Raw genomic sequence first — 26811 nt, 5'->3', positions numbered from 1 at the left:
AAGCTGAAACAGAGACTGACATCCTTGGATTAGATGTATCTACATCATTCTGCAGTGGAGCTGGAGATCCATCCTACCGGGAAGCTACTACCCCTTATCCATCTGTGAGCTACCCCACTTCCTCATCTAAAATATAAAACCCTCTTGCTGCACAAATATTTTGGTACGGGTCTGTAGTGCCAAGAAGGCTGACTATAAAAAATGCACTAGAAATTGGAGATAAATATGTCTCCCTCCCCCCAAAACCTCAAGGTCTTTTTTGTGTATCTTAGTAAGCATATGCATACTGACAATAATATAGGCAGAAATTCCTGCTCCTGCTGTCTACAGTCAGTTTTAGAGATGAAGCTGTAATGTAGTAAGCTGCCTCTTTTAATGTTCATGCTATTGCAAGGAGAGAGTTAACCAACCCTAGCGAGATTACAGGAAAAGTCAGTAACCACTAAAACACTGCCTGTGGTATAAGACTGAAGGGAGAAAATATTTGCATCTTCATCTGCACTCAGCTGCCAACTTGAATTTTAATTATTATAAGCACTTAAAAGACTTGCTTTCTCTGATGGTTTGACTAGAAACAAAGCCCTTGTATGGTCAAGGGAATAGGTCTGGTTAAGTAAAAAAGCTGCACAGCAACAGCTTACACTTCCTCACAGAAGAAACATGGCAATTCCTTAGCATATAAATGGTAACAAACAAAAATATAAAAGTTCTTATATTCTCTACTTGAATGCATCAATTTCCAATATAAATCACAGGTTTAAAAACCAACAATAAAGAGGTATGTTCCAAAAAATTGTAATGAATTATCAGCTTACCATCAACAAGGGAAGGGATAGATCTCTCGTTGTCAGAATTTGAGAAAAGGATCAACTCCTTGTTAATGAAATCATTGTAAGTCAAATGTTTTGTTGCTGTACCATATAAAAATTGCTGAAAAAAACACATACATTATTCATTCAATAAAAACCCCTTACATTTAAATCACACCTACCAGACTTATTACTATTATTTAGGACTCACCTCGGGAAGGCCATGTAGCCGACGCTGTCGCCTGTCCTCCATGAAGTTTGTTAACCACTCCTTTCGATCATCAATCTTCTTCTTACTGAAGGCCTGAAAAGATTCCAAGCACACTAAATTATCAGCGTATATATGTTTGGGTAAACACATGTTACTTTAGTCAGAATTTTAAGTGTACTGCACTATCTGATCCAGTATTCAATAATACTTATTTGGACAAGATAATCCATATGACTAATGTTTACGTTTAAGCAGTAGCAAAAGCGCATGACCTTTCAGACATGATTGCACAAGTTTTTTGAACTGACAGATCTCTCATTGATCATAATTTATAAATTTAAATTACTTTCCCAAAATCTGTACACATTTAGACAAACCTTATCATTCTTATTCCTCTCTTCACATCAGAGTTGTCCTTTGATATACAAGTTTAAAGGTATTGGGACCTTTCCCCAAATAATTTTAAGGTTGAGTTCATCATTTAGACTGAACTATAACCAGCTGTCATCAAGAAAATAAATTGAAGGTATTAAAAAAAATACCCCACTCTTCTTGTCCTCTCCATGCCCTGTTTGCTCTGTCAGCCACGGAACACCAATAATTTGTAGCTGTTCCTGAGTGGTTGGCCCTGGTCCTCTTAAGAAAATTGACAACTTGACAAAATTGACACTGCATGAAAAGACTAAGTCAGGGTTTACGCCAGCTGACTGGGGGCCTTAGTCTTCATGATGACACAGTGTCACTTTAAAGCAACCACTTATCACTACACAAAAGGACACAGGAACGTTCTGAAAGATGTTGACCTATTACAGAAACAGAGTTCCCCTCCATGAGTTTCTTCTCCAAAAGACTGTGAGAAAAAATACACAAAAATTGAATATGTGGTCTAAGCAAAATTTTCCAAAAGCTTCCTTCTCTTCCAAAAGTATCTTTTTCAGTTACTCAACACCCCACCCCACCCCCCAAACAAGAAAACAAACCCTGTTAGGACTTTCTCAAGTGGCATTTTCAGTAAAACATAGAAACAACAACTTATCATGTAGAAGCACTCTTATAAGTTCTTACCAGTGTAATGGCAGCATCATCTTCAGGACCAGCATATCGAAATAAGATCCGATGTCTTTCCATGTCAGCAAAATATTCTTTTGCTTCTTTAGCAGTGCTGGTACCCAAACCTGTATAATAAAAATAAATAGTTACTCCATATTCAAAATTTAAGTTTTATTATTTTACCCATTTTATTTTACTGGGAATATTATAAAATCATTACAGAAGATACTATCATAAAAACAGCCACATATAAAACTTCATACACCCATTTATTATGTGTTTCTAGATCCATGAGGTTCACTTATTTGTTTTTAAACCAACCTTTGTAGTATTTTATCTTCCATGCTTTATGATTCTCCATATGTTTCTTCCACTCGTCAAATTCAGGAATACTATAGAACGAAAGTTCTTGCTTATTTTTGCTTGCCTTTAAAAAAACAAAACAAAACAAAACCTAATCAACTTTTCTGTTGCACTGTAAGTAATAAATAAAATCTCATTAATAGAACCCATACCTTTACAATAGGAGTGATGAATTCCTCAAGAAAACCATGTTTCAACAGTGATGGCCAATTGTGATGAATAAAATTGATCAACAAGCCTTTTATGTGAGATCCATCCTGATCCTAAATCAGGGCATGAAAACATGAGGCAATCTTATAAAACGTCAGATCCCCCAAAACCACCAATAAACCACTCACTGGCCTGGATATATCAAAACAATGTCTGCTGACAGAAAATATTCAAGAGAACAGTTTTAATTTGGATTCCAAACTGGACTTGGGTATAAAATAGCCACCTGTGAAAGGCACTATTCCTGAGCTAATAATAAACTCTTCCAAGCCAAATGCACAGTTGCAGCTCAAAGGTTGCTTTGCCTGTGGCATGTTTCTTCTGAGAGGTAGACAGCTCTCCCAGACATCACAGAACTGAATCTTTGTGGAAGAAAGCCAAGCCTGGCCCACAGTTCTCATTAGTGTTAATGCTTGAGAGTTCAACCTCTCAGGGAAAAAAATAACAAAGCTTCACAAATATCCAAAGCACAGAATTCCTAGATTCTAAAATCTGAACAATAGCACACATTTCATGAGATTGTCCAAAAATAATTGCTTGCATTCTTGTCTCTCCCAGGCTTTCTAGCATTACTACCTCATCTACTGTTTCCTTTTGTACTTACATTCAACATATTGTTGAGTTATCAAAAGCATTCATCTTTATACATGTATTTATTATTCCTTTGGCATCTCTGCTACTGTGCAGCAACGTTCAGTTGTTCTTTCGGAGTAACCAAAACAACATATGAATAAATTATTCCCATAAAGAAACCTCATACATTAGGGATTCCCTCTGAATACATCCACACTGCCATAGCACACAGGCAGGTTATAACGCACAAAAGCGTAACCTACCAAATTGTAGTAAATCACATTTTAAGAAGTTCTATACATTAAAACCTGTGAGTTTCAGACTAACCTGATCTGTCATGATCATAATTTTTCCATATCTCAAACTTTTCAGAGATTCTGGATCTTCATAGCTTTTCTTGTATTGTAGTCCAACTATTTTGATGATGTTGTTGATTTCTGCGTTTTCCATAATCTGTATTAAAAAGTTATCATTGCAGCCAGTGTAAACAGCAGAAATTCAGAAATATCCCAATCTGTGTAGGTGGGCGTTACAGCTACTTTTTCAATGCAACCCTACCTCAACTTCAGAATCTTTTTATCCCCAGCCCCCTTGCAGCCTTCACACTTGAAAATATTTCTTCTGTACATGCAAATTATCAAGAGTGCACTACTCCCTTTCTCCTCTACAGCTACAGCACTTTGAGTCCAGAAGGCAGGGAGAAAAGTGCATGTAACAAAAAGACATCTCACAAAGCTGCCTTCTCTTTTCATTACTTCTATTGGCATCTGCTACACACATCTTACTATAGATGAAGTATGGAGGGCAGGAGTAATGGGATAGGTAATTCTGCCTCACATCAGGAGTAAATGAAATCACACAGCAATGGAGAGAATATAAAATTTTAGGTTTTTTAAGTATTCATGTAAATCGTTAATATGAGTCATAGCAGAATTTCCTTGCACTTGTGAAGAAATGAACTTTATCACTCTAGTACTGTACTACTATACTTAATATTTCCAGGCCAATCCCAGGCTTTAAAGTAGCTGATACTTTATGAAATGCCAGCCACAAGATTTTAATGAAAAAATAAAAATTAAAATATGAAGATGTAACCCTAGAAATAAAAAAATAAACAGGAGACATCCATTTGTCAGCTAGAAGGGAGGTGACAAGACTACTTACCTGTTTGTGAGAAGCTTCTCGAACATTGAGAATTTTACCCCTTAGTGGGAATACTCCATACCTGTCTCTACCAATAACACCTAAGCCAGAGACAGCTAAAGATTTGGCAGAGTCTCCTTCTGTTAATATTAATGTGCAGTCCAAGGAATGTTTGCCACCTGCAGTCCAGGAAGAAGTAGAAGGAAGGCAAAAAAACAGAAAGCATAACTTTTAAACTCAAATAACAGAAATATAATTGCATTGGTCACTAATATTCTTCCTACTCTACGTCAGGTAATTTAAATAGGCTGAATTTCTATTTTTAGGGATGGCCCTCCATACCACTAAAACTACACAACACTACACGACAAAAATAAGTATCCTTGTCCTTAGCAATACACTATAGATTGCTACGGACAAGGATCAAAATAGACAAAATGGCATGCAACAGTGGCACATCTTATGTAATGGTCTCCACAAGTCAGCACAAAAAATAAAAAAGACAGATTGCTCCTGTACCTTTACCATTTCATTTTTCTAGCTGCAAATTTCTTACACACATACATTATGTATGTCTGAGTTATATGCAGGAGTTATTTCCCATTCTTCACTTCCCCTTTCCTCACAGTGTATTTTCAGAAGTAATTTATTAAATTACATTTTGGGGGTTTCTTTTTTTATTTTCCACTGGCTGAAGCCAGGCAACTGTAAGAAAAACTTGACAGAAAAGCTCAAAAAAGCAGAACTTACAGTCTTAGAAATTTCTCAAACAGAAAAAACAAATCTTTACTGATTTTGATTCTACAAGACACACTGCATTTCAGTGCCTGTGTGTCCAGTGTGCTCAAAACTGGCATGACATGTATATTCTGTTTATTGCAACTGTAATAGGTGAATAGATGTTCTAAATAATGAACAGGTTCAAAAAAGGAACCCACCCTTTTCCAAGGGTATGAATGCTTATTAAACAGTTTTGCTATTTTACCAAGGCCAAGTGGTAGGAAAGACTGCAAAAAGTATTTAAGCTTGTTGAGTCTCATCTACTGTTAATAAGATAATTTTGAATATATTAACATTTAAAATAGGTGCTTTGATTTGTCTTTTCCACGTAGGTAAAAACAACTCTGCACTTCGTATTACACAGAACTTACATTCAATATCTTTGGTCTTCTGCATCAGACATACCGCTTAATATAATCTAAATTAGGCAGCTATTCACACTGTATCAAAAGGTGTCAACAGCTACCATGCTATCAGCAAGGTGGAATCCAAATACCAAAATAAATACTAGTCTGCTGTTTTAGAATATATGACACAATTTTTTTCCTAAATAAATGGCAGAAAACACACCTGAATATGATCCAGGTGCACTTTCTTCTGGAATGGATGTGATCATTAGCAATTAATATCATGGAAATACAATGTCCCAGGTATTTTCCTGAACACAGGTCTAAAGAACTCGAAAAGTAGAGGAACCAGCAGGTTCCAAGAACTCTTTTATCCTTCACCAGATTTAATAATCTAGCTGCTCCCTTACAATCCTATATTCCTATTCCTGGTTCTTTATTTTTCCTTCATTTCTACCTCTTCTCCTCCAACAAGCCATAGAGCTATGTATACCTCATCAAGATCTCAAGAAAGCAAGAATGACCAGATATAGGACTCATTCTTTTCAGTTGGGGAGTAAATCTGCAGCAAGTACCTCACTCTACAGATACATCTCTCTCCTATTCCTAAGTATTAACCAGTATTCAAAAATTCAGTTGTACCTGGCACTCAAGAAACCTGTGGATGCTGGACCTCAGCTACAAACTCACTCTTGAAGTAAAAATAAAATGTGAAAACCACAGGAAGAATTAAAGCCAGAGGCGTCTGTGGCCAGACACAATTGTCTCCCAGCTGCACTGGACTACTTCAGTCCAGCAACTACTGGCACCTGCTATTAGAAATCCAAGCCAACCCTGTTCCCTCATCTGATTTGGGGTGCTTATGAAAGTGTAATTCCTGGGACCCTTACAAATATTTATTTGTCCTGAAATGCAACTACATCAAATAAGACAACTACTTTTTGCTGCCAGATTATAGATAATCTCTGTGTGACATGTATGAAGCAATCTCCCTGAAACTATATCTCCATACATCAGTTAAACCTTTTCTCCAGCTTATGGAGAGGTCTGAAATTCTTTTGAAAAGACTATTTGTGACTGTGTAACTCTTCACAATATGCTTAGTCATGTGCACATTCATAGCAAACACTCATATAGCAAGGAGTTGAATTTTTTGGACCTGGAAGTGATCATTGTCTCTCTCTCTCACAGTTCTTTCTTCACCTGACCCTGAGAATCTCTAATCCTTTCTATTAAGATCCCAAAGACAGAAAAATTGATTCATAGTTCTACAGTGTTTTGTCTGTGTACTCATTGAAGAATTTCCATGGTACCAGGACTTCCTTATGCTCTTATGTTAAGAAACATCAAGCTTTCAGTCAGATGCAGTCACCAACTAAAGTTCATTGAGACAAGTTCTCAGGAGCAGAGCAACCAACACACACTCAGCCACACTAAAGGAGTGACTCTCCTGTATCATTTTCTGCCTTCCCCTTCTCAATGAAAGCAGCTTTTTATTGAGGTCAGAGATCCTGATTATAGTATTAGCTTAGTTCTTGCACAAGAAGAACAAGAAACTCTTATTCATTTTCAAGAGCAAACACATGATCCATATGGTACTTTCAATCTTTAAAAAGAAAGGACCAAAGAACTTTTTACTAAATGTATTACTTGTGAACCTCCAATTTAAAACATTTTTGCCAGTATACATAACACTTCAGAAAGTCAGGCCAAGTGTGAATATGACAACATGCATTGTACTCTGAAACTGAATGCCTCTCTGCCTTCCTGTGCGTCCACCCCGAATGTGCGATGCCTTCAATGTGAGAAGTCTAGTATGTTCCAGATCTTCAATAAACCAATACCTGGGTAAGCCTCCTTGGGAGATGCAAGTATTCTTATATGCTCCCCATATCAGAATAACTAGGTGGCCAAGAAATACCTCAGTAACAGAGACCCAAGCCATACAAAACTTTAAGCATCAGTGTTGAGCCCAAATGAATCCCTACATGCCTTCCTATTTGAGGAAGTTTCAACTTGAAAGGGAATGTAATATTTTATTAGTGCCCCTGTTACAAGTTAAAGGAGACATGATTATCAACTTTTGAGGCAAAATATGACATCTGAATAACTGGAAAAGTAATAAAATACTGAAGAAAACTCAATTAAGAAAAAAAATCAATAACCTGAACCCAAGGAATCAAAAAGAAAGGGAGGAAAATTAAACAAAATTCATCATCTCATCAAGTCATCTTTGACTTGAACGCTGGAGCTCAAAAACAAAAAAGCTTCTTTAGCAGTCTTACATGCGTTTACTTACTTAACCCACCCACCTACTTCATTACAATTTCTCTATCTTTGCTTAATGTAAGGATGTATTAAAAAATCAACTAACATTAACACAGACTGGCAACATTTCAAGGTCTTTAGTCATATGTGTCCCTCAAATAATTCAAGGACAACTCCCATCCCACTGCTATTGGCACAAAGATGGTCAGGTGATCTTGGTTTCTATCTGTGCTAGGAAGAAAGCCAGCAGAGACTGCCAGTTTGCCCTATATCCCCAGACAGGAACCTAATGGCATTTAAAGTCTCATGAAAAAAAGTATCTTGAACCATTCCCTCAGGTCTGCATACTATGTGATCTACTTCCTATAGCTTGTGACCCTATAAAGAGTCTGATCTTTTTATATTAGAAAGGTCAAGAAGACGAGTCACCTCCAAAATAGAAAATTGGTAACACTATTTAGCTGGAAACCACAATTAGAAAATACGCACTCTTTCAATATGGAACTAGACTGCCACTTTTGTTCAGTATTATTAATTCTCTACCCTAGAAAGGATGGTATATCAAACTCACCGTCACGCTTTAATTCTAGCTCTATAAAGCTATCTAATATTTTTCTATCTATATTTTTCTATCAAAAAATATACATAAGGATGAGAAATAAAGTCTGGTTAAAAAATCATGATGTCTGTGAAAAATCTATGAAACATTAAAGACATTAAAAATAAGTGCTCTTACCAGCATCATTAGCATCATCCAGCTTTGGAATGCCCTTGATTTTACTGTGTTTCACCGATGAACATTTTTTGTTCAGCTGAGTTTGTGCCTTGAATTTGACCCAATTCAAAATACTCTCTATGATACCACAGTTAGAGGCCTATAAGTAACAGATCAGAATTGTGGATGAGAAAAATAAAGCTTCACACAGCAGATTCTTATATCTCAATTTTAAGTCACTGACCTAACGCTGTTTCTCAAAGTCCTCTAAATTTTAAAAACTGCAACATATAAAAGGTCAAGGAATTAACACATACCTTACTGTTTAGCATTTTATGCACAAAAAACACAACACACACAGCTTTTTTTCCACCCCTTTTATAATTGGTGGAAGGAGGAAAACAGGACTGAGACCTAACAAGAGGTTGTCTTCTGTTGTGCGGTTGATGTGCTGAGATGTTTTAGGTACTAAGCACCTGCTTCCTGGACTTTGACAGCAAAAAGTAACCTTATGGGATATTTATGACCATTTAAAGTTTCTTTGGAAATGGCTGAAAATGGCTGAAAGACAGCCAAAAGCATTTAAGCATAAGGCTCTGTATCAACCATTTGAGAAGCTGATAACATTTTAAGAAACACATCTGCAGCAAAAATAACATATAGCATATTTTCTAAACTAAAACTGCTTTAGGTTTGGTTTCACATCAAAAGAAAATACAGGTGGAGCAAAATACTGTGAGCTTTGGCTTTTCATTAGCCCCCATAACACAGCACTCATTGGTTAGAGATTCTGCTGCACATTTAATGCCTCTGGAGATCAATGCTCATTTCTGGGAATTTTAGAAAGACTGTAAATTAAACCAACTGACAGAAACACAAAATATATGACAAAATCTGAAGAATGAATACAAGATCGCGTTGCGTTATTTTTTCGCTGTAAGTTCTATAAGAATGTCACCAGTAACACAGAATTAGAAGAATAAAACACTATACAATAAATTAAGTTTTGATGCCAAGAGTATTAGCAGTAGTACCATTCTCCTTACTACTGGAGTTCCAGTTATGCTACTGGCATTAAATAGGACTTAGTATAATGAGTTCTGGCCAACAGAATTCTACTTTTCCTTCTTTCCTTAAAGGAAAAACCTCTACCATGTATTTCTACTAATACATTCATTTAGAGTAGCAATTGTTAGCCTGTCTACAGCCAAAATTTCTAAATTTGTTGCCTGAGAATAATGATCACTTTGAATACTACAGCCACAATTTTGCATTTCTTTGATTACTGGAAGATTAAGTAAATATGACATGTTCCCTCCCTCTCTTCACATTTTAGTGAAAGAGAATAAGACTGATATCAAATAATAAGGTAGACAATATTCGCAACCTCAAGGAAATATTTTAACACAAAAAATTAGTTAAGGCCTATGTTTAGGTTTTAAGAGTCAAATTCATTTCACCAATATAAATACCAAAATCTCCAAGAAATGAGCTGATTGGTAAAGCTCGCTTTTAAATCCAGGGCAACTGACAAAACACAGTCATTGCTTCCATTATTAAGGTAAGAGAATGAACAGAAGTTCCTCCATTCCATTTTCATAGTATGTTACTGTCACTAGAGTACCATAATGCACTAATTAATCTTCTGCTACATTAACATACATACACTCGACCCAGAATGTCAATTTCTGCTTCACAGAAAAAAAAGAAATATGCTTTACTTACTGCTTTAAAAAATTTCTCAGATAGCTGGCACTTGGACCCAAAACTTTTAGGCTGCAATGTCATATTTTCCTTTGTCTGGGAATCAAATGATGGGTTCTCAATCAAACAATTAACAAAAACCCATATATGATTCTTTACCTGTTGAAAACATAGAAACCAATTTACTCAACAAAATTACCACATTCATCTCTTTCAATATTTTTGTATAAAGTTACTTGCCTGAAATGGTTTCACTGAAACTCCAGCTTTATTCTTCTTTTTCACCACTTCTATCAGTTTGCCCACAACCTGATCCACCACGTAATCAACGTGCCTACCACCCTAAATGACGGAAGAGAAAAAAAAAAATTAACAAACCCATTGAATTTCCTAATAGCTTCAAGCCATATAATAAAGCTCCTGTACTCATAATTAACTTTGAAAACCCATGCACATTAAGTTGCACCATAAAAAAGGAACATTTGTTTTAAAGTTTTTCTTTTCTGTCATTCAATCTTCATACAAGTGAGGATGATGGATGTTACATGGAACAGAAGAAGCAAGAGACCCTTCATTCCCTGTACAGTGGTGGACTGCAAATGTAGCTGCTTAAGAGTATGGCAGATCTGAATCTGGGATGGTACCTGCAACACCACATGGCTGTCAAGAGGTATCTTTTCAACAGGTACGTAAATAACCTTGGATTAAAAACACCATACATTTGTTCATCAAATTAAACTTTCCCCATTTGGTTAATAAGGAAAAAAAAAATACGTTCAAGAGCTCACCCTCAGATATACAGTACCCATGCCTACTCCTTCCCAAAAGTCATTTCACCTTCTCTTAACTGTATTTACAGAACTCTAAATAAATGCTATTAGCATTCTTCGCTAGCCTTGGGCTTATACAATGGCAAACAGCGGGCAAAATGCAAATAGCCAACCACAAGATCCAGAAAACTTTAAAAGAACAGAGTGATATAACCTTAAGGAGATGAGCTCTTTAAAATTCACCAGAGGCTAAACCTGCTCCAAATTCATACCTGATGTAGCAACAAGAGATACATAACAGAGCATGCAGGTAACCATAAGCTGGCAAACCAACTCCTTAGGAGACCACAGGGCAATAACTTGTAGCTACATAATCATGTTGCCACCTGTCTTGTAGCAAACAAGAGCAGTCAGCTAGACTCCCTTACAGTTACTACCCAAATGCAGAAGAAGAAAAAAAAAAAAAAAAAGAAAAAAACAACTTATAAACAATTTCTTGCATCATCGGGGGGGGGGGGTGGAGAAAGAAAGAATATATATATAATTCTCTTCCTGCATTGCACCATAACAGCTGAAAGTGAAATATTCACAGTGCCTGTCACCATTCTTCCCTTTACCCTAGAAAAAAGAGGGACTCTAAGTACTGATTATCCTTGCTTAAAGATATCCCACTAGATATTTCAAGTGAAGCCATTATTGCAAGAAAATGCTTGGTGGAGGCTATGTATTCACCTCCCAACTACAAGCACAACAAACCCTGAGGAAGAAATATTTACTTATGTACTTAAACTTTGGAAGTAATAAGTCATAAAAGTTACCTTTTTGAAGCCATATATAACTCATGTTTTCTAATACGGCAAGATGATGAAAATACATATTATTTTCATTATTTAAATAGTGATTTTACTATTGATGAAATTCAGTCTAAATAGGGAAGCACTAAGCATTTGAACACCTTCAGAAGGTGGCCCAAATCTGCTATCACCTTATCTATCTGCAATTCTCTTTGGACTTAAACTTTAAACCAGCTACAAAAAAATTGCCAAAACATGCTGCTAGAAGACAAGCAATATTGAGATTAAATTGCTTGGAAAATAAAGGCATTTCACATAAGCTTTTGGGGGGGGTGTGAGGGTGTGGTGTGTCTATTATAGATCTATTACATCCTACCCATGACTACTGATCTACATGTGTAAACCACACTAACAGTTATGGGGTATATTCTACAATGCAGAAGTGATCTGAATCAGAACTACTACTGAAGACTAGACTAGACTATTTCAGTTGGAAGGGACCTACAACGATCACCTAGTCCAACTGGCTGACCACTTCAGGGCTGACCAAAAGTTAAAGCACTGTTATTAAGGGCATTGTCCAAATGCCCCAAATACCAACAGGCTCGGGGCATCAACCACCTTTCTAGGAGATCAGCACTTCCCTCCCCATTTCTCCTCCTCAGGAAGCTGTAGAGTGATGAGGTCGCCCCTCAGCCTCCTTTTCTCCAAACTGGACAAACCCAGTCTCCTCAGCTGCTCCTCATAGGACATTCCTTCCAGCCTTCTCACCAGCTTTGTTGCCCTCCTCTGGATGCATTCAAGGACCTTCATTCACATCCTTAAATTGTAGGGCCCAGCACTGCACACAGCACTCCAGGTGAGACCACACCAACGCTGAATACAGCGGGATAACCCCCTCTCTTGATCGGCTGTTTACACTGTGTTTGATGCACTCCAGGATGTGGTTTGCCCTCTTCTCTTCCAGAGCACACTGCTGACTCCTGTTGAACCTGCTGCCAACCAGCACCCCCCAGTCCCTTTCCACAACACAGCTCTCCAGCCACTCCTCTCCCAATTTATACTTGTGCCCAGCATTACTTCAACCTAGGTGCAGAATCTGGCATTCGGACTTGTTAAATTTCATCCCATTAATCATAGCCCAATCCTATAATCTATCTAGATCCCCCTGCAAGGCCTCCTGTCCCTAAAGAGTGTCAACAGCACCTCCCAGTTTGGTATCGTCAGCAAACTTGCTAATGGTGCATTCAACTCCTGCATCCAGATCATTGATAAACATATTGAACAGGACTGACCCTAGAGTTGAACCCTGAGGGAACATACTAAAACAGCACAAGCTTCTCTCATAGATAAAACATTCCAGATTAGGAAGAACAACTAGTATTTGAAGGTATGTATTCTGTAGTCTTTAATTCTATGGAACAACGACTACTGAAATTTCCTAAAGCAATGGTGATAAATATGTTTAAATATTTACAAGTCCAAGGTGGCACAACTTCCCTTACAGGTAAAATAGCAGGCTTTGTTCAGAAAGATGTCAAAAATATGGACAGTCCTAAAGACCTTGATATCTAAAAGCTGTTTACATTTTTGCTTATTGAAATGCCTTCCTTTAAATTTATAGACAAAAAAGTACAAATAATAACAAAATGCTAAATTCTAGTGGCTGTTACAGAAAGTTCATAATGCCTTGACTAAAATCTATTATCTTTAACAAAGAATGGAGTGACGCAGGCATATCCTATACAATTAAAACACACCTAACTCAACACTCAATATTTTGCACAGAAGACCACCTTTGCTTAATATCAATTAGAGCCTTACAAAAATACAGACTAAATAATGGTTCCTGTTCAGACCAATTTGCATTAGGACAGACAAAATAAAGAAAACACACCTATGGAGACATTCATCATTAGGTAACAAACAAAAAACTCCTTCTTTAAAGCTGTTTTTAAAACAGAACTGAGGAGGAAAAAAAAGCTTTTGATGGGTATAAGTATAGAATAGACAGGAAATAAGAAATTGAAAACAACAAAACTAATGATAAACAGCAGCCAGAAGAAGACAGAGGAAAAGAAAGAACTAGGAAGGAAAAATCAAAAGTTAGGATTCCACATTCTAAGGCAGAGTATGCATCTGAAAAGACTGTAGAAGATGTGAAGTGGTTGAATTCACAGGAGATAGTAGCTGTGTTCTCAACCTCATGTAGAAAGTAGAGATGAAAAGAAAAAAGAGAGAAGAGGTAAAAAAATAGCTTAAGATGGTAAATATTATTAGTCATAACCAAAACCAGTAATTGCAGTTAAAGAAACCATCTATGGTTTCTGTCTGTCTCTAGAATCACCAACTAAACAGCAGCACAAACCACTAGCGTCTTTTAGAAGCACCACACATACAAGTATTTTTCATGGCATTTCTTCTTAAAAACACATACACACACACATATCACATACCCCCAGGAAAAAAAAAAAAAAAAGAAGCAAAACAAAAAACCCCCAAAATCCCCAAAATCAAAGCGCAACAGTTTTTATTCACATATGGATGACAGAGTTTCAGCACAGGAGAGTTCACATGAAAGTTCATACATCGACATCCTGCCACTTTAAAGAAAAATAAAACCATTTCCAAACTGTAAAAAAAAGCTACTACAGGAAAATATCTAATTACATGTTTTAAAAAAACATTCCACATTTGAATGCCAATTGTAAAGTGCATTACTTTTACACATCACATTACTGAAAACTTACACTTATGGGAATATCTCAGTATATTTTTGTATTTACAACTTTAGCAATTTTCTTTTTTTTTTTTTTTTCAATTTTAGCACTTCAAATAGTTTTCTAAAACTAACATCTGACACATCAAAAATTAGCTACTTACCAGTAATTCTTGTTCTTAGAAGATATTAGTTACTCTAACAGTTCCCCATTCCTGTGTCCATTCTTAGTGTGTAGCATTGAGTGAGGGATGTTCAGAGCTCAGCTGGGAACCTTTCAACCATCTCACCAGTAGGTGGCACATTTACCCACTATAGAAGCATAACAGCCTATAACTGCCCCAACTGTCAGTACATTTTCATACAAGACAGAAAAAGAAAAATACTCTCTAAATCTAGAGGGCTCTAAGTGACTATTATGACTACTGCATTATGAGAAAGAGCACTAAAACTGCATAACCTTCTTTTCCCAGAAGTCCCATAATGACTGAATCCCAGTCTTGTAAACTTCAGGATTCAAAGACATCTAATGAAATGGTAACAACTGAAATCTTAAAAATGAAGCTTAGACTGGCCCTATATACATTCTATTCATATCACCATCAATAGCCAACAGCCTCAATTAATTCCAAAGTAAGCCATATTTAAATTCTACAGACATAAATGGTTCATATGGCAAACAAATTCAGAAGCTAATTATAAATTTGAAATTTTCATTGAATTAGCTATAGAAATAAAATCTTATTTTCTTTGCATTTGTTTTCTATTATGTTTATTTCATTAGAATAAATCTGAAAACTTCAAGCTCTGGAATGGTCCTCAATTTCTTGCTGAACGCCAGCAAATTTTAACAGGTTCAGATGTTCCCTCCACCCTACTCTACTATCTGACACTGCATCTGTATTAGCTAAAATCATTAGTAGTATTACAGTTAGCAGTGCTGCCATACTAAAAATATCATTAGACAGTTAATAAGTTTCTACTACAATTTCTACTACAGCTACTATTTGAGAACTTAAGACAACCATGTTTAATCAGTTTATATACAAGTGTCACCAAAAGGTTATCTGCACAACCGTAATAGCTACAAACATTCTTTCAAATGCTGCCTCAGACCCTGAAGTCGAATTCTGTGGTGGCCTACTGTGGCAAAATTGTGAATAAGTGGGAACCTGACAAAGGTAACAAATTTACAAGAACAAAACAAGGGAGTTGTGCCTCAAAATACTGCCTGACCTTCTACACACCCCTCAAAAAAACCCCCATCAACCTAAAAAAAACTTGTTTGGAATTAAAAGCAAGTTTAAAAAAGGTGGAAGGGAAGTTACGACTGGGTGCAATTTATCCAGAAACAGAAATGAAAAGCTTTCAGCAAACAGCGATAAATAACCAAAAAACAGCTGAAATGAGCTCCTCACCTGTTAGCAGATAAGGGGACAGGCAGTTGACGCAGTTAGTTACTAGCCATTATGTCTCATCAGTGGGTAGTTGCACATCAATTGCTGGTGAGGTGGTTCACCGGCCCCGAACATTCCACATCCAGTCACACACATAAGGCATGGATCGGCAGAGTGGGAAAAACTAGAAATTACAACACTTACCTTTGAAGAATACACAGTACTTTTTCTATGAATTTTCTTAAAGAATATATGATAACAACGTATGTGTAACTGCATGATGGGTGAAAACTGATCCAAGAGTCAAATTCAAAATCTTTTGAGTAAGTGTATGCAATATATTTAACTTAGGCGTCAATAAGTATTCATTTTTTCCAAACACATTTTCTTCACTTGATTATCAAATATTATTAAGTTTCTCTACATTGCCACCTTCTTCATAAAAGTATTGTATACATCTTTAAGGTCACGCTGTTTTTCTTCTTTATGTTGCATAAAGAGGCCTGAATTAAAACTAAGTTTTAACCTTTCAACTACCAGATACATTTGTTATCCCTAGTTTTGACAAGTATCAGATAAGCATTTAATTAAAATGCACACTTAGAAAGTAAATATTCTACAATGAAATAAACTATCCCTCTTACCACTGAACGCTGGTTCAGTTACACTGAAAATGACACTAGAAGAATTTATGTAGTAAAAAATTATATACCACTAAAACACTGGCTATACACCATCTACCACCAAGATTAATACTGGTACTTCTGGGCACCTGCCTAGACTACGGACCCCACTTAGTGTAACCATTGGTGCTTATGAACCACTTGTGCTACCATCAGAATTTTCTTCTGTTCAACTCTTTTAGAAAAAGATCTGAGCAAGAAGGGTTTTTTAAGTGTCTGATTACAAATTCTTATCTTTCTCATTTTTGGGGAAGCTCATGATTAAGATTCCCCAAAACCAGCCTCACCAATCACTAGAATTGCTTGACTGTTATTAGATCACTCATCTGGTGCAATTTGTGAAGAGTAGAAATGAAAAAGAATTTCTTGCACCATGGATGGATCCCAGATCCCTAAACCTGGGCCACACCAAACTAGCATAAGTGAGTTACATTAGTTTATTTCAGGTGATTGCCTTGGTGCCTGACCACCCCAGCAATGTGAGAAGCACAAAGACTGTACTTTAGTATGTTGAGCATATTGGTGCCTCATCATAACTGAAGATTTGCTATGATATCATTTCACCACTACTGTAGTTGCTAATAAGTACAGAGAACACCTAGATCCCCCTATATAGAAACACAAAGAAAATTAGTCTCAACATTTCAGGCCAGTTTTATACATCATAAAGCAATAAATGGAAAGCCATTTTTCAAAAACACCAAAAGCCATTTTTGCCCTCCAAAACTTGCTATTACTAGCTTTAAAGGGGTTTGTACATTTTTTTACCTTAATTTCAGAATTATTTTATTACAATGTGTTAAAAAGGAATGAATAAAATAGTTCTATTCATTATATATTTAATCAATATCATGTATGCTCACATAAGACATCAGTATCACTGATAGTTATTACTAGTGTTTCAAAAACTAGTGCATATTCAGAAATACTGCTACGAATGTATTTTGATTGCATTCAATTGCTCTGCTAGGTCCTCTCATGCAAAGGATCATCCCACCTATTTATTTTTAGTAACCCAGATTTATTTTCTCATCTGACTAGGCATAACTTTAGCACACATTTTTATCATTTACATTTTTTAATCGTTTAATATAACTACTCACCTTTGTGGTAGCTATACTATTTACAAAGCTGATTTGCTGAAACCCTTTTTCACTTAAAGTGAGGCACACATCCCATCGTTCATTGACAACTTCATGAATAACTTTCAGTGCAACTCCAGTTTCATCTAGCTTGTCTTTTACGTAAAGATCTACATAACTGCGAAATCCATTTACCTATGAGTAATACAGATAACAATTACTATTTTTTTGCATCAAATACTCAGTACACTTAAAATATTTTAAATGAGGCTCTTACAGGTAATTTCTTCCCATTCAACATGACTTTGACTCCTTTGCATGACCCAGCCAAATCATATGCTCTTCTAGTCATGAGGGCCACAATATCCTTATCGAGTTTTTCCATTTTAAATTTAGACAGATCTGGCTGGAATGTAATGCATGTGTAGTCATCACCATCAAAATGCTTAATCTTGGGTTCAGAGGTCTTCATCATATTGTTCATCCAAGTCTTTGGAAACAAAACATTTTAGATGTTAGTTTACAATACATGTTATCCTCCTCCTCTCTTCCATTTTCCAGCTATGCTAAGATTGCAACAGCTACGCAACAAAAAGCTCACAGACTTCTTTTAGAAGTTTCCTCTGCTAAAACTCTATGCATAAAATTAATTGCTTTACCAAGATTTGCACAAGCACCGGTGACAGCAGATTTATGGTTTCTGTAAATATGTAGGTATCTTTGCATTGATGGACATGAGTCTAATGCAAATAGAGCCCACCACAGAACCGAGTAAATTAGATACAAGTGAGCTAGCCAAACAGTCCTTATTGCCCATCAGTTTAACACTTGTAATCTACTACACAGTTCTACGGAGAGGTTTATTAGTCCCTGTGCAGAGACTCGGTCTCTGAAATAGCATCTTTGTGGCTGTGCAGTGTACCAAAGCATGCTTCTCGACAAACCAACTTGCTCAGACTTGACTCATGAGTCTTGGTATTGTTCCCTGTTTAAGAACATGGGCACATTTATAAGAATAAGCAGAATGCCTACTCACAGCATATATCAAAGTTTAGTTTATTAAATTTTCAAAATTTTTGAAAATACTGGAAAACATAGCATTTTAAGTCATAAAGCATGTAATTTTCAAAAAGTATTGTTTATGTAGTAACATGACAGCATAACCAGAAATTAATTACTTGTCCAGAAAAAAAGAGAAGGAAGCTACCAACTGGGAAAGACTCCAAAGCCAAGGAACTTTGGTATCTAATACTCTAATAAAGTTCTTCAAACTTTTTGAAAGGTAGCCATCACAAAGCTACCCACAGTAGATCACATTACATTCAACCCTTGGTCTGTGTGCTAACAATGATAACAATGAGCAATGGGCTCGAATGGGGAAGGAGGGGGGTTTGCACTGAAGTCCAGCTAGGCTAAGGAAATTCATGACATAAACACTGAAAAAATCTTTTTCTTAACACCATACAGATTTATTTAGATAATTGTTTCCATGTTTGCACAGCTACGTAGAAAGATTTTTTGACAAATTATATAACAGCAGTTACAAAATGTTTCAATGAAATATATTCCTTTTCACATGCACATGAATATAGTTTTAACAGAAGAAATTTGCTTTTCATTTTTAGTCACCTAACACTCCCAAGAAAAAGATTACTTAACAAAAAAAACCCAAATTATAATACACAGAAGTAACAATTTTACTGACTGAACTGCCTAGCCTGCAAACTCTACACATCCATTTGAATGTTAAATGATTCATTTCATGGAATCTTCACGAAATACAGAGAATGTGTTAAATTTTAAATTTATAATTACAGCAAAGGAAAAAAGTTGAGGTGATTTCTATACCTGCTTAAAGCTGTGTTTGTATTCCTTGCAAGCAGTTTCAACTGTAAACTTTGTACTAAATATGTTACAAAGTTTTGCACCATAGCCATTGCGCCCACCTGAAAAAACAACATATAGTAAGTTTTCTACAGCAGAACCATTATTTACGATATGCAGAGAGTATGCCAATGAAGTAAAATGTTCCTATATAAGACAAAAGCTGGGCCACATGTCAACAGCTATCAAAGGATGCCAGAGATGGAGTTTCACGCTACCTCCAGTCTGGTGCAACTGCTTCTGCCTCAAAAATGAGCAGTTTGCTCCTCCCCTCAAGGCCAAGATGCTCCCATCGCTTCCCTAGTGTTGATCTACCAGTTGCTTGCTGAAAGGCAAGTGACCTCAACACCCTGATGCAGCTGAAAACTAGGTCATGATCAGATTCAAATCACTCTGAAACCACACCTCATAATATGGACAAAACATATGGGGTAGGACAGAACAAGAACTAACTTTCATTCACAATCTAAATTAGGGTTACTTGACATTTAAGATTAAATTTATTTTTCTCTTCATTTAAAGAGCTTAAATGTTTAAATGCTTGCATACATTATAATCAAAATATGAAAATATTGTTTGTTACTTAATAATTACTGGCATTAAAGACGTACATGTAAAGTTCTCTGTACACATTGATATTGAAAAAGTATGATTTTTTTTAAGTCATTTTACTCTAATGACTAATAATGGTGACTAAGTGATAATCTGTCATGAAACCGAACAGAAAGAGAAAAGTAAGAAGTGAAAGCATACTGAAAAGCAAATGATGACTTAATTAAATGAAACAAAGCATGATAAACAGTCTTGCCTGTAACTTTTTTCTCATCATCATCGTAGTTGCTGGATGTTAGCAGCTGCCCAAAGATTAAAGCAGGTACGTATACTTTTTCTACTTTGTGTTCCACAACTGGTATACCCTTTCCATTATTCCATATGCTGATAATGTTTGATTCCCTATAAAAATAATGAAAACATTCAGCCAATTAATGTAATCCTTGAAGATGGACTTCTGCACACATTTTACCTGTTTAAGTAACTTCATAAAATACAATAAAAGCCCATATTGTTACCACATTTATTCACAGCTCTATCAATTTTAATTACCAAAAAACCCCTACTTCTTTCTGTTTATTAGATGTTTTAGAAGGAGCATAATTGCCCATTCAAGACAGTATTTCATATAATAAAAATAACACCCAAAAATCTGTTTGAAGAGCTTTCACTATCAACATTATGTGCAACAGAATCCTGAAGTTTAGTGACAGAATTATACTTCAGTTACAGATATAACTTTTTAGATTTCATTGAAATCCACCCAGACACAGTCTAGTTATCACCTCTTTAAAGCTGTTATTTCCCAGTTATGATAAGCATTGTAACTTATTTTGTGCATCAATGCCAAAATTTGTCAACATCTGGCATCGTTAATACTTGTACCTCTCATATAGAATTTTCATTTTGGAGTATTAGAGAGTTCACAATCATGACAGGTCAGGCAGATTTACACTACCATTTCCCTCCCACTCCATGATGAAAACAATTTGGCCTACAGAAACTGATAACGCACTGAAAACTTGCAGAAAAATTACTTCTCAGCATATTTATCCTAAAGATTATGTGTGAAAATTAGGTCTCTCAAACATTTATTATTTAGTTAAACATCACTGAAAAGATAGTACTAAAGGAACCCAATCAACATCTATTTAACTACCATTCTCATTACTAAATACCTCTAAGTATTCAATTTCGAAAAACAGTTGTAATGACATACTTGCAATCTGCAGTTTCAGTGTGATATAGCTGACTAATTCAAATGTAACCATATTCTAATGCTACAGGAAGTTCAAGAGGTGCAAAATCATGCTACAAAACCTCAAGGTTGGTATTTATGATTTATAAGTAACCTGGCTGGTTATAGTTATGTACTGCCAAGCTTTCCTCTAATCATGAATTTTATAATCTGGTTTTAAGTTTCATTCAATCAAACATTAATGAGTGGTTCAGGAAAGCAAATTATTATAAATTCAGAATGGTAGTATTTACTGTTAAACATTTTTAATTCACCCTTTCATCTTAAAATATGAAGCTAGTGGAAATAATTCAAAAAAATATTATTTTGTTTTTAAAGTATTCAATTTAATTTAGTAAAATAATTTGTACAAATCTGAACTACAATAGCACTGGCAGGGAAAGGAAATGAAAACATGCTTTTACTTACGGATCAATGGATATTTTAATACAAGTCATATTCTTGTCCCTCTGCTTATTGTCAGCAGCATTTACTATGAAACAAAGCAGCACAAATTAACAGTTTCTAGGAGCAATAATTAATTATTTGATCTGTAAAACTGATTATATACATATTCCACCACAAATTACAATGGTCCAGGTATTTCTTAACCTGGTATTCTTCCGTATATTCTGTATCCTATTACTGAGGTCTATAAATATGACCAAGTATCTACAAGAAGGTATTTATCAACCTTCTTATAATTACTGACTCTATTTCTAGCCGTTAGATTATCTTAGAAATAAATATAGACGTGTATTTTGTAAGCCTGTTCTCATAACTGTTCTTAACATAACGAGCATTTCATTCTTCTTTTGCTGCACTTGTTTGGATATTTATTACACATATTACATCTTGTATGTTAAAAACTCTAGGAAATTATATGCATCACCAGATCAGTTTACACATCCTTTCGCCACTGAAACCCAATCCTGAAAAAGTCACATCCACTAAGGAATGGTTTAATTGCAGCAAAAGTTATCTCTAAATAGCCTGTGATACTTATAACTAACAGTTGTCAGTTAGTTCCTAAACAGCTTACACAGTTTAGGATCAAAATAAGCGTAACTGGAAGTTAACATTTGACCAGTTTAATTAAACTACACTCCAATCTATATTAACTACAAACAACAGAAATCAGAAATGTGACTATGGCCATTAACTACAAAAATGCATTACAATTGTTTTCAGTATTTGCCTCATCACTGATGAAATAGATCAAAATAAACCCCCAAACCACCAAAGGGCATGAAGATAAATCCATTAAAATTAAAACCTTAGTATATTATAAGAATTTCAATATAAGATCAGATATTTTTTGCTAAAATCATTAAGTGCAGTTTCATTAAAAAGTATGCACAGCTACAATGTCCAATTTTTGTATTGTTATTACACTGACCCCTAGCTCTCAAACCACACTCTGTGGAGCAGTTATCAGTGCTACATAAAGAAGCAATAAGCCATACAGTACTACAATAATAATTTGATAATGATCTTCCTTTTGAATGGGACAAAATGGAAGTGACTCCTTCCTGTGAAAAGCCCATAAATTTAATCTGTGAGGTGGCACTCAAAGACAAAGTGACAAAAGATTTTCATTCCCATATTTGTCAAATTATGTAATGAGTAAAAACCAAAAATTAAAAATCCTTCTTTTCCACCTGGCCAAGACATAGTCTTTACTGCCTCCAAAACAGCAATGCTGTAAACCATAGTTTTAGAGGTGTGGATAAGTGCTGAACCCAATGAAGGTCAAGAAAAAATTTTTATTTACCTCAATAGAGCATAGTTTAGTTTACAATGTAATCCCACTAATCTTTCAACATAACTTCATAAAAACTGATTAGCCCAAGAATTCAAGTCAATTAACCCAAAATATCAGTTCAGCCTACAGCACACTCCAGATACTGCACATTTCTACTGCTGGTTAGCCTTCAGTGTGCGCCTGTCACCAAGAGAATATCATAAACTAGTAAAGTCATAGTGACTCTGGGACTTTCAACAGAATTTTCTAAAAATTATTTGTTTGTGTCTCAGTCACCATGCTTTTAAATGGCAGTATGATACTTATTCATTTTAAAACTGGCTGAAGTCTAGAAATGACCCATGTAAGAATCACCATCATCATTCTGTACGGAAGGAGGCAGTTTTAATGATTCACAAGATGACAATTTAAGTTAACACTTAGACAACTTTCAGTTGTCATCTTTCAGAAGAACAATCTTCTTTCAAATGTTACTTAAAACTGTGGCCCTGATCAACTTTGCAGCTTAAAATCTTGCAACAATATTGATCATAAAGAATGATCTAGTTTGGACATTCAGTAACAAATATTTACTCTCACAAGTTCAGCCAAAAACACTCTTCCCTCTTTAAAGTGTTCTGTAGTGCTGGAATGCACTAAAATTTTCATGCACTGAATTTTAGTGGCACTCTAAGTCTGTGATTTAAGCTTAGATACAAACCAATGTGCTTTGAGAGCTCTCAGAAAAGCATGTACTCCATAATGCTAAAGCAATATAATTGTTAAAAATACTTACCAAGGATTTCATCAAAGATCTTGTACAAGCCTGGAACAAAGGTAACTTCTCTGCAATTCATTCCTACATCTTCATCATAAACCCACATTAACTACATGTAAACAAAATAAAATAAAGAATTTACTTGTCTTGGTAAATCAGTTTCTGATTCTGTAAGATCTACTTCAGGAACTTTACTCTTCCAATCTGATTGCTGCTGTTGTATGAGTCAAAAGCAGAAGTTTGGCAAAAATTACAACTATACCCACAAAGACTTCCATAATGAAAATCCATTATTTTCTACTTTGGTGGGGAACTCCAACTGTACAGACAGTGAAGTTCAACACAATTTGCAACTTCATAAAAACAGCTGAAAAAAGTGCCAGCAGGAGGCTTAAATTCTCTGTTCTCTACCTAAACAGATTAAAGCATTTTTGGACCTAGACCCAATGCTGCTTACAAAGATGTATATGTATTTGTGAGCATATAGACATGTTTGTAAACATACAGATATACACACATATCTATATTTACACATACAGGTGTGTGTTTATGTTTGACTGAACTTCAACATTTTCTGAGCATGTTTTCTCAGGTGAGCCAAGCACTGCTTTTAAAAGTCTTCTCTTGACCCCTTCCTACACATGCATACATAAACATGACCACAGTTTTTAGCATGACAGAATGCAGAATACTCAGAAAAGTAGAGATTTGCCTATTTATTAAGCAGAATAGTAATTTCTTCATTAAAACAACAACAAACTATTCAGGCTGTAAACTTAGTGACACTTACCTGAGTTAACGGTTCAACTGACCCAATGTAGGTATCTGGACGGAGGAGAATGTGCTCAAGCTGAGTCTTTTTCTGATAAACTCTTTCAACAGACATCTTCTTTGAAGTGTCATTTTTATTAATGCTTTCTGAGTCTTCCTTTTTTGAAGCATTCATCTGATTATCAAATAATGTCTAAAAAAAAAAAACCACCAACAAGCAACCTCATTCATTCAATCTGTCACTCTCAAGATATAAACAAAACCTGACAGAGATTAAAATTACAATCAAAACTTGTCATGTAATTTAAACATTAAGTTTTCAGATGTATTAAGATCAAGCTATCCTCTCAACAGAAAAAAATCAACAGATATGTTAGTTTCTTAACAAATTGTCACATATTCAAATTTTAGTGATTTACGAAGCATGATAAACTAAAATAAGGAAACAACAGTATATTACAAGAGACACCCACTTCCTCAGGTTAAGTACTTATAACATCTATTTTGTGCTTAAGCATTTGAATCCAAACTACTGAATACTCTTCTGAATAATAACAGTAAAGCCACTCCTTTACATTTTAGTTCAGACAATTCATTCAGCAGGACTTCTGAAATGCTGTAATGCCTCTCCTACGGCTTCTCAATTGCTGTAACTTACATTTTATATTTAACTGAAGTAACTAAACCTGATCCAATCCCAGTTTGGAATGTTTTCTGATGAAATAAACCAAGAATCATAAAAAAAGACAATCACCTAGGCTAATGTCAGAATTTAAACAGAGTTCAAGCCTAATGTGGCTGGAGATGATGAAAAATGTTTTGATTGGAAAACAAAGCAGTGTTACAGAAAACTAATCCACTTTTGGGGGGACGATACAGAGATTTGGTGCATCTTCAAGCAATTTTTTCCTGATAAATACCTCCTTCCCATTTAACTAAAACCACACAAAAGGAAAAGTTAAAATCTCTCAGATTGTAGAAAAGCCCCATTCTGAGACAATAAGAGTGTATCTACCAAGAGACTAGGTAGACATTTTACAGTATACATTCTTACTTGTAACTGGGAATAACCTTAAAAATACCAATAAACATAACTTGAACTCACATGATTTATTTGCCCTACTAGCAGATGTAACAGAAAAAAAAAATTGTCCCCACCTCTTGAAATAGCTTCCTCCTCTTGCAGGGGATTTACCAACTTTGAAGCAGGTGTTACATGAGGAGTAAAAACCATTAACAGATAAATAATGAGGACAAAACCCACTTGCCACTTAGGTAAATATTTTACTCCCATTTAGCTGTTCCCAGTAAATCTCTGTATAAAGTAAATATAGGCTAAACTCCAATCCTGGATTAACTAATCGCCATATAAATTTCTCAGCCAGAAGAAAGTATCATCAGTTCTTTCAACTAGCCTTCATTGCAGCCTCAGGTAGCACTGAAAGCAAAAGGTAAGAAAGCCTATAAGCACATAGGAACAAGAAGCAAAGTATTCTGAACTCACCCAACACACTTCAGCAGATTCAAAAAGGCCAAACACCAACCTATATCATACAATTAACAAGGACAATTCTCCCTATATTATTCCAATTTGTCTTCTCCAGCTTCCACTATTTAAGCTTTAATTTTTTTTTTTTTGTTCTCCTCTTAGCAGACACAGAAATAAAGCATTTCAATCTATTCAGAATGAAGGAAATTACCTTTCTCTTCCACATTTAGAGATCACGTTTTTCTAGTTTATTTACAGAAATACGCACTTCAAGAACCTTTGAGAAAAGCAGACTGTGCATCACAACAGCCAATTGTTTGGCCCTGAGTAAATCTGAACAGGCCAAATGAGAATCAAATACTCTCTACTATCCAGTCCCATAATTGACAGCATCCAAAATAAGAGAGGGAAAGAACCCAGGGGAGCCCACCATCCTGCACCAGGATTACATGCAGCAGAGTTGGAACCACACAACTAACTCTCATGACTTTTCTTCTGGAGCATATCACATCTCCCGCCAAACAGGAAAGTTGCAAAATCGCATGCATGTGATTAAAGTGTTTTGGTATCCAAGTTAGTTTAGTCTCCACACTGTCATTTGGTCTAGAACTGTGACAACCCCACCAGCCCAAAAAGTTTAGCCATGGATCAGCTAAGCAAACAGAAACAAAACAGGACTTTGCAAATAGATACATTAAACTGATATATAGAAGAGGAGGAATGAGAATTGTTACTAAA

General features: G+C 35.6%; 1 protein-coding gene across 2 annotated transcripts in view; it reads right to left on the bottom strand.

The window, feature by feature from the left end:
* The window catches only part of TOP2B (DNA topoisomerase II beta), a 64652-nt gene that overhangs the window by 22050 nt on the left and 15791 nt on the right, over window positions 1–26811 (bottom strand). For both annotated transcript variants that reach the window (XM_075745799.1, XM_075745800.1), the window contains exons 2-18: window positions 24604–24777; window positions 23832–23922; window positions 21721–21784; window positions 20311–20456; window positions 19467–19564; window positions 17896–18108; window positions 17640–17813; window positions 10414–10515; window positions 10195–10332; window positions 8491–8629; window positions 4381–4538; window positions 3544–3669; window positions 2586–2696; window positions 2392–2497; window positions 2086–2195; window positions 1021–1113; window positions 816–930 (exon numbers count right to left, since the gene is read on the bottom strand). In XM_075745799.1, the coding sequence (XP_075601914.1) occupies window positions 816–930; window positions 1021–1113; window positions 2086–2195; window positions 2392–2497; window positions 2586–2696; window positions 3544–3669; window positions 4381–4538; window positions 8491–8629; window positions 10195–10332; window positions 10414–10515; window positions 17640–17813; window positions 17896–18108; window positions 19467–19564; window positions 20311–20456; window positions 21721–21784; window positions 23832–23922; window positions 24604–24777 (2158 nt within the window). The remainder of the gene's footprint in view (window positions 1–815; window positions 931–1020; window positions 1114–2085; window positions 2196–2391; window positions 2498–2585; window positions 2697–3543; window positions 3670–4380; window positions 4539–8490; window positions 8630–10194; window positions 10333–10413; window positions 10516–17639; window positions 17814–17895; window positions 18109–19466; window positions 19565–20310; window positions 20457–21720; window positions 21785–23831; window positions 23923–24603; window positions 24778–26811) is intronic.

The sequence above is a fragment of the Balearica regulorum genome, chromosome 2 (assembly GCF_011004875.1).
Source record: "Balearica regulorum gibbericeps isolate bBalReg1 chromosome 2, bBalReg1.pri, whole genome shotgun sequence".
In the NCBI taxonomy this organism is placed as follows: domain Eukaryota; kingdom Metazoa; phylum Chordata; class Aves; order Gruiformes; family Gruidae; genus Balearica; species Balearica regulorum.
Note: the sequence above shows the minus strand (reverse complement) of the source record. Positions and strands in the feature narration are given on the sequence as shown.